The sequence below is a fragment of the Orcinus orca genome, chromosome 5 (genome assembly GCF_937001465.1).
Source record: "Orcinus orca chromosome 5, mOrcOrc1.1, whole genome shotgun sequence".
Taxonomy (NCBI): domain Eukaryota; kingdom Metazoa; phylum Chordata; class Mammalia; order Artiodactyla; family Delphinidae; genus Orcinus; species Orcinus orca.
Genome location: NC_064563.1, coordinates 78,068,288 through 78,083,017, shown reverse-complemented (window position 1 = coordinate 78,083,017; position 14,730 = coordinate 78,068,288). Strand labels below are relative to the sequence as shown.

The following is a 14,730-nucleotide window of genomic DNA, read 5'->3' as shown; positions in this document are numbered from 1 at the left end:
CTTTGATTTCTTCAGTGATCTCTTGGTTATTAATGTATTGTTTAGCCTCCATTTGTTTGTATTTTTTACAGATCTTTTCCTGTAATTGATGTCTAGTCTCATAGTGTTGTGGTCGGAAAAGATACTTGATACGATTTCAATTTTCTTAAATTTACCAAGGCTTGATTTGTAACCCAAGATACGATCTATCCCAGAGAATGTTCCATGAGCACTTGAGAAAAATGTGTATTCTGTTGTTTTTGGATGCAATGTCCTATAAATATCAATTAAGTCCATCTTGTTTAATGTATCATTTAAAGCTTGTGTTTCCTTATTTATTTTCATTTTGGATGATCTGTCCATTGGTGAAAGTGGGGTGTTAAAGTCCCCTACTATGATTGTGTTACTGTCTATTTCCCCTTTTATGGCTGTTAGTATTTTCCTTATGTATTGAGGTGCTCCTATGTTGGGTGCATAAATATTTACAATTGTTATATCTTCTTCTTGGATCGATCCCTTGATCGTTATGTAGTGTCCTTCTTTGTCTCTTGTAATAGTGTTTATTTTAAAGTCTATTTCGTCTGATATGAGATTTGCTACTCCAGCTTTCTTTTGATTTCCATTTGCATGGAATATCTTTTTCCATCCCCTCACTTTCAGTCTGTATGTGTCCCTAGGTCTGAAGTGGGTCTCTTGTAGACAGCATATATACGGTCTTGTTTTTGTATCCGTTCAGCCAGTCTGTGTCTTTTGGTGGGAGCATTTAATCCATTTACATTTAAGGTAATTATCGATATGTATGTTCCTAGTCCCATTTTCTTAATTGTTTTGGGTTTGTTATTGTAAGTCTTTTCCTTCTCTTGTGTTTCTTGCCTAGAGAAGTTCCTTTAGCATTTGTTGTAAAGCTGGTTTGGTGGTGCTGAACTCTCTCAGCTTTTGCTTGTTTGTAAAGGTTTTAATTTCTCCAACAAATCTGAATGAGATCCTTGCTGGGTAGAGTAATCTTGGTTGCAGGTTTTTCTCCTTCATCACTTTAAATATGTGCTGCCACTCCCTTCTGGCTTGCAGAGTTTCTGCTGGAAGATCAGCTGTTAACGTTATGGTGATTCCCTTGTGTGTTATGTGTTGTTTTTCCCTTGCTGCTTTTAATATATTTTCTTTGTATTTAATTTTTGATAGTTTGATTAATATGTGTCTTGGCGTGTTTTTCCTTGGATTTATCCTGTATGGGACTCTCTGTGCTTCCTGGACTTGATTAACTATTTCCTTTCCCATATTAGGGAAGTTTTCAACTATAATCTCTTCAAATATTTTCTCAGTCCGTTTCTTTTTCTCTTCTTCTTCTGGGACCCTTATAATTCGAATGTTGGTTAATGTTGTCCCAGAGGTTTCTGAGACTGTCCTCAGTTCTTTTCATTCTTTTTTCTTTATTCTGCTCTGCAGTAGTTATTTCCACTATTTTATCTTCCAGGTCACTTATCCATTCTTCTGCCTCAGTTATTCTGCTATTGATCCCTTCTAGAGTATTTTTAATTTCATTTATTGTGTTGTTCATCATTGCTTGTTTCCTCTTTAGTTCTTCTAGGTCCTTGTTAAATGTTTCTTGCATCTTCTCTATTTCCAAGATTTTGGATCATCTTTACTATCATTATTCTAAGTTCTTTTTCAGGTAGACTGCCTACTTCCTCTTCATTTGTTAGGTCTGGTGGCTTTTTATCTTGCTCCTTCATCTGCTGTGTGTTTTCTGTCTTCTCATTTTGCTTAATTTATTGGGTTTGGGGTCTCCTTTTCGCAGGCTGCAGGTTCGTAGTTCCCGTTGTTTTTGGTGTCTGTCCCCAGTGGCTAAGGTTCGTTCAGTGGGCTGTGTAGGCTTCCTGGTGGAGGGGACTAGTGCCTGTGTTCCGGTGGATGAGGCTGGATCTTGTCTTTCTGGTGGACAGGTCCACGTCTAGTGGTGTGTTTTCGGGTGTCTGTGGTCTTATTATGATTTTAGGCAGCCTCTCTCTAATGGATGGGGCTGTGTTCCTGTCTTGCTAGTTGTTTGGCATAGGGTGTCCAGCACTGTAGCTTGCTGGTCGTTGAGGGAAGCTGGGTCTTGGTGTTGAGATGGAGATCTCTGGGAGATTTTCGCTGTTTGATATTACGTGGAGCTGGGAGGTCTCTTGTGGACCAGTGTCCTGAAGTTGGCTCTCCCACCTCAGAGGCACAGCACTGACTCCTGGCTGGAGCACCAAGAGCCTTTCATGCACACGGCTCAGAATAAAAGGGAGAAAAAATGGAAAGAAAGAAAGAGGATAAAATCAAATCAAATACAGTAGGATAAAATAAAATAAAGTTATTGAAATAAAAAATAATTATTATGAAAAAAAAATTAAAACTAAAAAAGTAAAAAAAAAAAAAAAAAGAACGGATGGACTGAATCCTGGACAAATGGTGAAAGCAAAGCTATACAGACAATATCTCACACAGAAGCACACACATACACACTCACAAAAAGAGGAAAAGGGGAAAGAATAATATATCTTGCTCCCAAAGTCCACCTCCTCAATTTGGGATGATTCGTTGTGTATTCAGGTATTCCACAGATGCAGGGTACAACAAATTGATTGTGGAGCTTTAATCCACTGCTTCTGAGGCTGCTGGGAGAGATTTCCCTTTCTCTTCTTTGTTTGCACAGCTCCCGGGGTTCAGCTTTGGATTTGGCCCCACCTCTGCATGTAGGTCGCCTGAGGGCGTCTGTTCTTCGCTCAGACAGGATGGGGTTAAAGGAGCAGTGGATTCAGGGGCTCTGGCTCACTCAGGCCGGGGGGAGGGAAGGGTACAGATGCGGGGTGAGCCTGTGGCGGCAGAGGCCAGTGTGATGTTTCACCAGCCTGAGGCGCGCCGTGCGTTCTCCCGTGGAAGTTGTCCCTGGATCCCTGGATCACGGGACCCTGGCAGTGGCGGGCTGCACAGGCTCCCGGGAGGGGAGGTGGGAACAGTGACCTATGCTCGCACACAGGCTTCTTGGTGGCTGCAGCAGCAGCCTTAGAATCTCATGCCCGTCTCTGGGGTCCATGCTGATAGCTGCGGCTCGCGCCCGTCTCTGGAGCTCCTTTAAACAGCGCTTTTAATCCCCTCTCCTCATGCACCAGGAAACAAAGAGGGAAGAAAAAGTCTCTTGCCTCTTCGGCAGGTCCAGACTTTTTCTCGGACTCCCTGCCAGCTAGCTGTGGTGCACTAGCCCCCTTCAGGCTGTGTTCACGCCACCAACCCCAGTCCTCTCCCTGCGATCCGAGCAAAGCCCAAGCCTCAGCTCCCAGTCCCCACCCGCCCCGGCGGGTGAGCAGAGAAGCCTCTCGAGCTGGTGAGTGCTGGTCGGCACCGATCCTCTTTGCAGGAATCTCTCTGCTTTGCCCTCCGCACCCCTGTTGCTGTGCTCTCCTCTGCGGCTCCGAAGCTCCCCACCCCTCCACCCACAGTCTCCGCCCGCGAAGGGGCTTCCTAGTGTGTGGAAACCTTTCCTCCTTCACAGCTCCCTCCCACTGGTGCAGGTCCCATCCCTATTCTTTTGTCTCTGTTTTTTCTTTTTTCTTTTGCCCTACCCAGGTACGTGGGGAGTTTCTTGCCTTTTGGGAGGTCTGAGGTCTTCTGCCAGTGCTCAGTATGTGTTCTATAGGAGCAGTTCCACGTGTAGATGTATTTTTAATATATCTGTGGGGAGGAAGGTGATCTCCGCGTCTTACTCTTCCGCCATCTTCTCCCAGATCTGGGTTTTTTGTCTTTTTAACATTAAGTATAAGCAGGTGTTCTTTAGATATTCTGGATAGAAGTCTTCTGTCATATATGTATTTTGTAAATATCTTCCCCCAGTCTTTGGTTTGCCTATTTGTTTTCTTAATATTTTCTTTCCGTAAATAGATGTATTTAATTTTCATTAAATTTAGTTTATCATTTTTTAATGGTTATTCGTTTCTGTGTCCTCAGAAATCCTTGCCCACCCCAAGTCACAAAGATATTCTTCCATATTTTCCTCTAAAAGTTTTATAGCTTTAGTTTTTACTTGTTTATAGCTTTAGTTTTTACTTGTTTTTAAACATAGTTTTAAAAGTTAGCTTAATTTGAAGTCTAAAACATGATAAGGACTCTTGTTAAAAATTGGTCTATTAGCATTTCATTTAGTAAGACTGCCTAGATTGAAAACAACTTTCAATGGTACAAATTTAAAATATGTAGTGTTCTTCTGGTATCGGATTTTTTATTCCATGTATTCTAAGTTTGTGTACATAACTTTAAAAAAATTATTGTGTCATGCTGTCACAATGAATCAGAACCTAAGGTACAGGGAAGGAGCAATGTATTTGGACTTCACAGATAATCCAACCAACTATTAGCTCAAAGAAGTCACTTAACCTTTGTAAAATGAGGTTAAACATTCTTACTCATATGCCTTCACATAAAGTAAAAGGTGTTAAGTAAAAACAAAAGAACAGAAACAAAACCCTATGTGAATGTAAGACATTTTTATAACTTGTCATTTATTTTTACTGATAAAGATCTTACTTTTTATGTATTTAGTAATATACAGACCTATTTGTCCAATGTGCTAAACATGCTCTGATTATAAAGATCCAAAAATATAGGTATTTTCCAGCTATCTAACTCATTTTCCTACCCTCCACTACAAAGATCATTTAGCAAAATAAGTGTCTCAGTATAATTCCAAAATTACTTCTCTCCAAAAAAAAGTAGTGAATTTCCCCCAACTTCTTATCTTGAAAACATTCATATCTACACAAGAGTTGGGAGAGTAATACAATGATATCTATTTGCCCTTCATCTAGATCTCCCAATTGTTAGCATTTAAGTAAAATGTTTTATGTGTACTGTCTACGTGACATGTCTGCTTTTATGCCTGTTTTAGAGTCCAGATCTTAAGGACAGGTACTGTGTGTGTTTTATCACAGCAAAGTCAGGCCAAGGTACCTAATTTTAAAAGCTTTCTGATGAAATATATATTTAAGTCATACTTAAAGAATTCTTTTTTGCAGATGCCAAAAGAAATACATGTATTTCAGGATTTACTGAACAGTACTTTTTAATATTATGTAAAATTTTCAAGTAAAGATTTTCAGATTTCTAGAGGATACTGTTCTATATAATGTATTTTCTGTGAAGTGACCAATCAAGGTAAGCCTAATTTTACTGTGCTATTTTATAAGTGGGCAACATAAAGAGAATAGAATCTTTGCCTTAAGCTATTATTTTATCTTCTTTATTCAGTTACCTTTAGCTTCTCCACATATTTGCTCTTTCTCAGAGATTAGACTGATAAGATTAAAGTGAGACATAGGTTAACCAACCCTCCAGGTTTGTTCAGGATTTTCCTGGTTTTAGCACTAAAGTCCTATGTCCCAGAAAACTCCTTAGTCACAGGTAAACTAGGACAGATGGTCACCCTATGTATAAATATGGCCTTTGTGAGGCCAGGAAGAGTTGTGCCAGCCAGGCTCCAGCTATGTCCTATTAGAAAGTCCAGTCTCTTTAGTAAACTACCTAGCATAAAATGGATTCAAATGCTTATGTTACTCTGTGTGGCAGGGAGATGAACTGTGAATCAGTATAGTGCAGTAAGGAGTTTAAAATATGGCTTTTTTCAAATAATTTAACAGATCTGGACTGATAACTTGGCACCATCATTTCTTAGCTATGTGACTTTAATTAACCTGTTTTACCTCTTTCAACCTCTGTTTTCTCATAAGTTTAAAAAAAAAAGATTAACAACACCTATCTCACAGAGTTGCTATAAAGATTACTTGAGAAAATATAAGCTAAGGACCTGCACAAAGCATTAAATAAAAGTTATCATTCTATGAAGAATGTGTTCTTAAGAGAGAGTCACCAAATCTGCTTCATTTGAGTTTAGTTCACCAAACATTTATTGAATGCCAGGCAGTTTTCCAGCTGCTTAGAATATAAATATGAATAAAGGATGGCCACTGCTTTCACAAGCTCAGGCTTGTTGTAGAGAATTAATTCCACTACCGGGGATACAGAGGCAGGACTTTTCTTACCAGTGGCTTAGTTGTTCCTTAGTTTTGGCTCACTGCCACGTCATCATAAATAAATATATTTAGTCTAAAGCTGCTTAAAATCATCACAGCAAAAAAGCATAGTTCACTTTAGATCACTATTTTAAAAAATGTGTGCCATTGTATAAAATAAGAAAGTTATCACAACAGTGTAAATTGCTAAAGGAGTTGGAAACATTTACAACTGAAAATGAGTAAAAACATTTGTGACCTTTATAAAATGATTTAAGAAAGACTGTGTTGTTTTTATGCTACACAAAAGTAGTTAGAAAGTTGCAACTAAGGATTGAAATTACCACAGCAGTAACTTGTACTGAATACCTGAAGAGCTACAGGATTAATAAAAATTCTCTTTAGCAAAACAGAACTCTTAGACTAAATTTGTCCAAGATCACAGTAGACAGCTAATAACTCTAATGTCTAATATTCATATAGGGCTTTATGGTCAGCAAAGCACTTTCAAACACAGATCATTTGATCCTCACAACTACTGTTAGAAATATAAACAGGGTAAAGATCACATTGAAGAAACCAAGGGTCAGAGAGGTTAAGTGAACTGCCTAATAGTACAGATATCCAGAGCTAGAACTAAGGCCTTCTGACTCCATGACTGCATTTTGAATAAATGCACTGCTAACTACAATGCAGTCTTACTAATCTGTACCTTAGTGAGAAAGACATGAAAGTATGATGTCTCATTTGCTGGTGCATGAGTTGAAGGAAATATTTTTGTTATATATATATATATATATATATATATATATAAAGTAACATAACTCTGGAAAAAATGGAAAATGCAGAAGACAGATTAACCTAGGGAGCATAATTAGGGATTATTATAGGGAATGGAATATATTAGATCTATAATTACTAATTCCTTTGGAGAAACATGACATTTTTATGCTATTTAGACTTCCTATTTAGGAAAGCTTTCTCTATTGACTCAAGCCTTCCTGTATCTCTTAGCAAATACACACAAGTCTCTTCCCAGGATTTCTTGATATGTTTTTAAAGTAAAATAATGAAGTTGCTATATTTAAAAAAAAATTAGGCCAAGACTAATTAGTCTTCAAAACTAAGGATAGAGTCACAGAGAGAAATAGGTTCTGCAATTAGCACTGCAGCCCTCAACCAAAGCTCACTGTTCATACAGGTAATGATGCTTCCTCCTTGGTTTCTTCAGGCATACCCTCATATACACATACCCAGTAATCATTATTCATATCTTACACACAAACCTCAAAGGCAACAGTAGCAGTTTAATGTTCCTACTCTGCTATTTCTGGAGAGGAATACTTTTCCTTCCCAAGGATTACTAACTCCAAGGGAGAAAATAAATTAGTATATATATAAAAGAAAACCTACTTTTATTTATTGTACATCTATTTTAAGAGTACAGGAGTAGAAACTTTTAGAAATATTTAAATAGGAAAAACAAAACTTTCTTCTATAAATAAGAAACAAGAGTTCCATATTATAAGTAATGAACTGAGGTAGGAGGAAAAAGAAATGAAAAGGAGATAATGGAGAAAATTTTAAATTCTTGGTATTAGTGGTCTGGGTCTCCTCATATCCACCCCCACTGCCAAAATCCTTCCTCTAAGAGAGGTCTAGATTAGCACATTGTGTAAGACCTAATCCCTACCATCTGGCAAAACCTTTTATGTCCTCCTTAACACCACATAAGTGCTTTCAGTCCTCTCAGAGTTAAAAGGGTTTATCTATCTATCTATCTATCTATCTATCTATCTATCTATCTATCGGCTGTGTTGGGTCTTCGTTGCTGTGCGTGGGCTTTCTGCAGTTGCGGCTGAGCCCGTGCACTGCAACTACTGAAGCCTGTGCGCCTAGAGCACCTGCTGCACAACAAGAGAAGCCACTCCAATGAGAAGCCCCCTTATGCCTCATTCACACAGAATCTTCCTCCCTTTCAGAGTTTATCACTAACTTGAATATGCATCTGCTTTTTTGTTTTGTTTTTGTTTTTTTTTGGCTGTGCCACACAGCTTGCAGGATCTCAGTTCCCTGACCAGGAATCAAACCCAGGCCCCCTGCACTAGAAGTGAGAAGTCCTAACTACTGGACCACCAGGGAATTCCCTATGCATCTGCTTTTTACAGTTTTTTTTTCCTTCAAATTATTTTTGTATTTTTAATGCCTGCTTTTAGAAACTCTACCAAAATAGAAGTTTGTTAACTTAACTCTACCAAAATAGAAGTTTGTTAATCTGTTTTAGACTAGGACACTGAGAAGGTTAGGACTGTGCTTTTACGTAAATGTGACAAGTTCCAAGAGAAGGCCTAAAGCGTTCTCTTTTGAGTAAAGTCTATGAATATTACTGCACCTTCACTGAGACATCAATTTTGCCTGTTAAAAGGCTTTTTGAATTTAATTCCTGCTACTTAAGATTGTTCCATTGGTTGGGAATGCCAAAAAGTAACTTTGTAAAAGTCAGGTGTTATATGTAGCTGAGGGATTCACAGACTTAAAAGATCGTGAAGTGACATTAAAGGTCATCAAATCCAACCCCTTCACTCCCTCTGGGAAAAATGAAGCCCAAAAAGTTTGAATGACTTGCCTTAAGTCACAGAGCTAGTTAACAGGAGAGCCAAAGTTAGTATTCAAGTCATTTAGACCAGTAGTTTTCAACTGGGGACCCCTCAGAGGATATTTGGCAATTACTGGAGACAGTTTTGTTTGTCACTTTGGAAGGTGCTACAGATGCCAGGGATGCTGTTAAACACCTTCCAATGTATAGGACAGCTCACCACAAAGAATTGTCTAGTTCAAAATATCAACAGTGCTGAGGCTGAGAAACCCTGACTTAGGACTACACTTTGTCACATCTATGTAATCAACTTTTACTTAATATAAGCATTCTGAGAAAAATTGTGTCAGACTAGGATATTTCCCTTTGGTCAAACAAAGAGTCAGGTAAATTTAAAGGTTCAGTTTATTTGATTCTCTGTGAGATGGAATATAATAATAAAAGAATACAACATACTCACCAGGAGCCAAAACCCATGGGTCTTCTATCATAATCTGGCAGATCTGGAGCAATCTTACAAGCCTGTATGTTCAGGTATTTAAATATGTGGATTTTGCCTTTTATACATATCTAAACAAAGTAACATATAAATACAACCAAATTATTACTCATCTGAAATATATGTGTCCCCTAGCATTTTAAAATAAAAACACATTTTTACTTAATGTATATTGGAAATAGAAGGCATTTCTATCAAGTATATACAGTAATATTAAAAAATGTACTGATTATAACATTATATCATTTGTTACTTTAGGCGTTTAAGTGATATAAATGTAGGTTTTTGTTTTCTAGTCACTAATAAGTTTCAGTAACATATAAAATAAATAATTTATGATTATAAACACTGTTAGAATACCAAGTAAACTTATATTGATTGGTTAGGCATAGTCAGGGATTTAAAGCATTGCTCCCCATGGATTATATTGGTAACTTTTGTTTTTAGGAATCCAACAATCATGCACAATTACGTTTTCAATCTTACTTCCTGTAAGAGAGAAAAGCAGGAAATGATTAAAAAAGTTATATACACTTCTGTTGCTACCTACTGACTTCCGTCCCACAGTCAACACACAAATTCTTTAGGATTATGAGGCCTTTCTATAGTTATGAAGTTTACTCATAAAGTTTAACAGTTGCCATACAGAGGCTTGTACAAGACCATCAATTAATTGCAGAGTAAGGAAAGCTACAGTGAAAAATATAAGCTGGTCAACACTTTTTAGACTACAGAATGTCTAGAATCTATTTGTAAAGCTACCTTATAATAACTTTATTAAGTAGTTTCATTTCAGTCACTGATAAACAAATGACCAAACTGACTAAACGAGGAACTTAAGATTTTAGAAAATAGGAAAGTACAAAAACAATGGTCATGAGAGATACATTGATGATCTTTAGTTCTGTAAGCTGAGTATTTTGTCTTTAGCATTTACATTGTCTACATTTAAGTTTTACTAGAAAGAAATAACTCAAATTTTATTAGAAAAAAACTTTAAGACTCCTTCAAATTAAAAAGAAGTCAATTTAGTGAAAGGAAAAACATTTTTGGAATATTACCTATCTTCCATCCCATTTATTCAAGGCTTCTAAAGAATACATATAAGTTGTGAATTTATTTTAAAAGAACTTAATTTCTAAAAAAAAAGATAAATACATATAACTTATAACTTTTAAACTTCATCTTTTGTCAAAAAAGTTCATAACATACTTCAAGTCAACTATGGTTTACCTGTGCAGGAGGAGATTGTAGTGGATTATTATCTAGGGTGATCATCTGTAGGTGCCTGAGATTCCGATAACAAACAGGGATTGTTGTAATTTTATTGCAGGAAAAGTCTAACCGTATCAAAGGCAACTCTGCTAGCTCTGCAGGGAGATAAGGTGGAAATAAACAGTTAATGATAATTTCAAAACTAGACAACTTTTTTCAGGAGCTTCTAGCTAAATATAATGGATTTAACATAAGTATTCACTTCCATTCTTTCTTAGTGATTAACTGATATACAGCAAAGTGGCATAAAATGAAATCTAGTTGCTTAGGGATGGTAATATTAATGAAAAGCAAACTATTTGACCCCTTATAGAACAACAGAAAGTCTTAGAAACTAGGTCTGATACCACAGAAAGGTGTGAATAACACAAGGATTACATGATAGTCTGTATAAAGAACAGGTTAGATGCCTAGATCTTCAATCCCAACTCATGCAGCTAGGTAACTACTCCTTTCCAATCATGACAGGAGCTGAATTGAAAGGCTCTGAACTCAAGGACCGCAGGCACAATGGAAAGTCAGGATGAGTTCCCTGCTGAAAATGGAAGATTTAAGTAAAAGTCTACAAACTTGACCACAAGACCTTAGCACTTTCCTCCCCAACCTTACCCCATCCCCAGCTCCTGACTGGCAGTAGTTAGGAACATACACAACACTGTAGAAGAAGGAAAACATCTTTCTCTGGAGAAACTATATTGTTCCATATAAAAGGCCTTTAGATATTGATAGGGAGTTTCCCCCAATAAAATATCCAGCTTACTGCTTAACTACTATTATATAATTCCTGCTCAGTATACTTGGAATTTCTAATTAGCTCTATACAGACAGTACATGATCCACAGACAATTAGAAGAGCCTCCAACATGTAAGACAGAAATCAAAACACGCAAGCCAATCGATAAAAAGAGCTCTGAAAAAATAGATAATATATAGAAAATAAAAGAAAACTTTTAAAAATTAGAATTGGGCTTCCCTGGTGGCACAGTGGTTGAGAGTCTGCCTGCCGATGCAGGAGACACGTGTTGTGCCCCAGTCCGGGAAGATACCACATGCTGCGGAGCGGCTGGGCCCGTGAGCCATGGCCGCTGAGCCTGCGCATCTGGAGCCTGTGCTCCGCAACGGGAGAGGCCACAACAGTGAGAGGCCCGCGTACCACACACACACAAAAAAAACTAGAATTAATGTCTCTAATTTCAGAGAGATAAAATACTAAATTACTGAAACAAGAAAGGAATGTTTTTTTAAAAAATCAGAGAAAGGGCTTCCCTGGTGGCGCAGTGGTTGAGAGTCCGCCTGCCGATGCAGGGGACATGGGTTCGTGCCCCGGGCCGGGAAGATCCCACATGCCGCGGAACTGCTGTGCCCGTGAGCCATGGCCGCTGAGCCTGCGCGTCCAGAGCCTGTTGCTCCGCAGCGGGAGAGGCCACAACAGTGAGAGGCCCGCGTTCCGCAAATAAATAAATAAATAAATAAAAATAAAAAATCTGAGAAAAACAAGGGTTCTTAGAGATGAAAAATACGATGGCAGAAATTAAAAATTCAGAAGAATGGTTAGAGTATAAACGGTTGGAACTGTTTACCACCTGGTTAAACAAAATGATGAAGAAATGGACAATAAAAAAGATAAGAAAACCACAGGATCAATTAAAGGAGTCCAATATCTAATTCACAAAAATTCTAGAAAGAGAAAACAGAGAAATCGGAAGATAGGAAATTATCAAAAAAGAGATATAAGACAATTTCTTATATCTTATATCAAAGGATGTAAATCGAAGGATGTGAATCTCTGGTTTAGAACGAAGGATGTGAATCTCTGGTTTAGATAGAAGGATCTATCTAAACGAAGGATGTGAATCTCTGGTTTAGATAGAAGCCCACCAAGTATCTATTTTATTGAATTAAAACAACTCATACTATGGCACATCATCATAAAACTTCAGAGCGGTAGGGAAAAAAAAGGGAAGACCTTAAAATATTCCAGAGGAAAAAACTGGTAACAAACAATGGACTGGAATTAGGAATGGCATCAAATTTTCCACCATTTTTTTTTTTTTTTTTTGGGCCGTGCCATGCAGCATGTGGGATCTTAGTGCCCTGACCAGGGATTGAACCCATGCCTCCTGCAGTGTTAAGTCTTAACCCCTGCACTGCCAGGGAAGTCCTTCAACCATTAATTTTTAAAATTGAAAGCTAAAAGCGAAAAAAGACTTGAAAATCATTTGACACAATAATTTTCAACCGAGAATTTATAACCAAATTATTAATCAACAGTGAGCACAGAATAGAGATATTTCTTTTCAAGTGAAATCTCAAAAAATGTTTTCCTATGACATGTTCTCAGGAAATTACTAGAAGATGCCCTTTTAGCAAAACAAGGGAGTAAAGTAAGAAAGAGGAATTATTTGTCAGTTATACCTCAATAAAGCTGAAATTTAAAAAAAAAAAAGTAAGAAAGAAGACATGAAGTCCAGGAATAAGAGGAATAAGAGTTCAGCAAAGAAGAAGAAAAGCTAGGCAGAAAATAACAGAGAACAACCAGTCCAGACTGGAAGAGAAAGAAAAAAGGTTCAATGAGGGAGATATTCAGGGGAAAAAAAGAAAGATACATAATCTGATTGGTTTGACTAATAAGGCTGCTGGAAAAAGAGGGAGGAATTAGCCACAGGTACATAAAAAGCTAAGTAAATTTTTTTAAAAAGGACTTACTAACTCTAGAAAAACAACAATAAAAACAAAATGTCAAAGTTGATAAATCCAGCAATAGCTGTAAAAGCAGATCACTTAGAAATGTGTCAGCAAATAGTAGTGGAAAGAGTCAAAGGACTTGAAGGTATAGGCTTCTGGCCATTGAAACTGGAGAGAGGAATGACTGAGGCAGGAGAATGCTATTATTTATTTTAAGCTTTTTATTACTATTTGACTTTTTGAATAATGTATTTGATAAAAATTAAAATTAATTTAAAATCAAAATGACGATATACCAAAAGATGTAATATCTTTATCTACCAAACTGTAATATGTTAGAGATCACCAAGGAACATGAACTTCCACACTAACTTGTGTAGGTGTTGGATGAAGCTTTCCTGTCATCTCAGTTTAACTGAGTATGCTGAGATTACAAGATAAGTCTACAAAAAAAATTTGAAACTATCTGTGTGACAATTTTCTTGGTAATATGCATTCAAAATAAGATAGAGAAATAAATTAGATGATAAAACTATCAGACTGCAATCATCATCTGAAATCCCGGATTTTCATTTTCACCAAAACCTCAATTGTTTTGATTATTTAATTTCATATTAAGTCAGTATTATTGTATTAGTAAGCCTTTAAAGATCAACCACAGTAGGTGGGTCCTGAGTAGAGGGGTAATCCTGATAGAAATTTTGAGTTATATGTCAGTCATGATTTTGGTCGGTCCTGCTAATGGCCTGCATTCCCCCTGCTGAGGTGGTAGAAGGCAGAACCAGGAGGAAATGAGGAAGGCTCTGAAGACAAAAGGTATAAAGGTTACTGGACAAGCCTACTGAGGGGAAAGATATGCAGGATTTTGGGTAGTATGGTTGCAGTAAATGTATAAAAGTGGAATGAAAATCACTTTCTGAGACGCTTACTCGGGATCAAAAAATGTCAAAGCTACACACACTAGTATATTAGAACTCAGTATCATACAGGATCAAATTGGTATAAACATCTGGATTCTACAATGCAGCAAAAGCATCATTAGTTAATTCAATATTTACTGTACATTAAAAGTCGTATTTTGTAGAAGAACCTAGATAATCACTGTCATGAAAACATCTTCTAAAGATTCCTTATCTTTGAGACAGACATTCTGAAATGTTTATAGATGAATTTTTGGAAGTTGTTTCAAGTTAATGTAGAGGACAGAGCAAGAGAAAGAGGACGGGAGTAGAGCTGAAACAAGAACTTCCATGAGCTAATGACTGATGTAGTTGGGTGATTCATTGCTCTCATTTAGATATGAAATTTTACATAATAAAATTAAAGAAATATATATTCTGATTTAATAAAATAATGATTTTCACCATTTTCACTTTCTCTTGTAGCTTTCTCTTTCATGAATTTATATTTTTGAACGATTGATCAATTATACCTAATTAATTTGTTTAATCATTTTTATCATTCAAATACATGTACCAGAACTTATAGTCAGCCTAAGACAACCAGTCTCCTAGTGCAGTCTCTCACTCCATTCATTATTCATTTTACACATCACCTCCACACAGTTAATTAGCTTCTATCTGAACATTTCCAGTGAAGGATAAAATTATTAAATTCAAATCAAGTCCATTTTAAGTCAGTCAGTGCTAACTGCAGGAATGTTTTCATTATAC

The 14,730-nt window shown here is 36.9% G+C and overlaps 1 protein-coding gene across 13 annotated transcripts in view; it reads right to left on the bottom strand.

The window, feature by feature from the left end:
- LRCH3 (leucine rich repeats and calponin homology domain containing 3) overlaps positions 1 to 14,730 on the bottom strand; it is a 116,556-nt gene that overhangs the window by 53,679 nt on the left and 48,147 nt on the right. For all 13 annotated transcript variants that reach the window (XM_049710337.1, XM_049710338.1, XM_033403834.2 and 10 more), the window contains 2 exons: positions 10,331 to 10,467; positions 9,059 to 9,168 (listed from right to left, as the gene is read on the bottom strand). In XM_049710337.1, the coding sequence (XP_049566294.1) occupies positions 9,059 to 9,168; positions 10,331 to 10,467 (247 nt within the window). The remainder of the gene's footprint in view (positions 1 to 9,058; positions 9,169 to 10,330; positions 10,468 to 14,730) is intronic.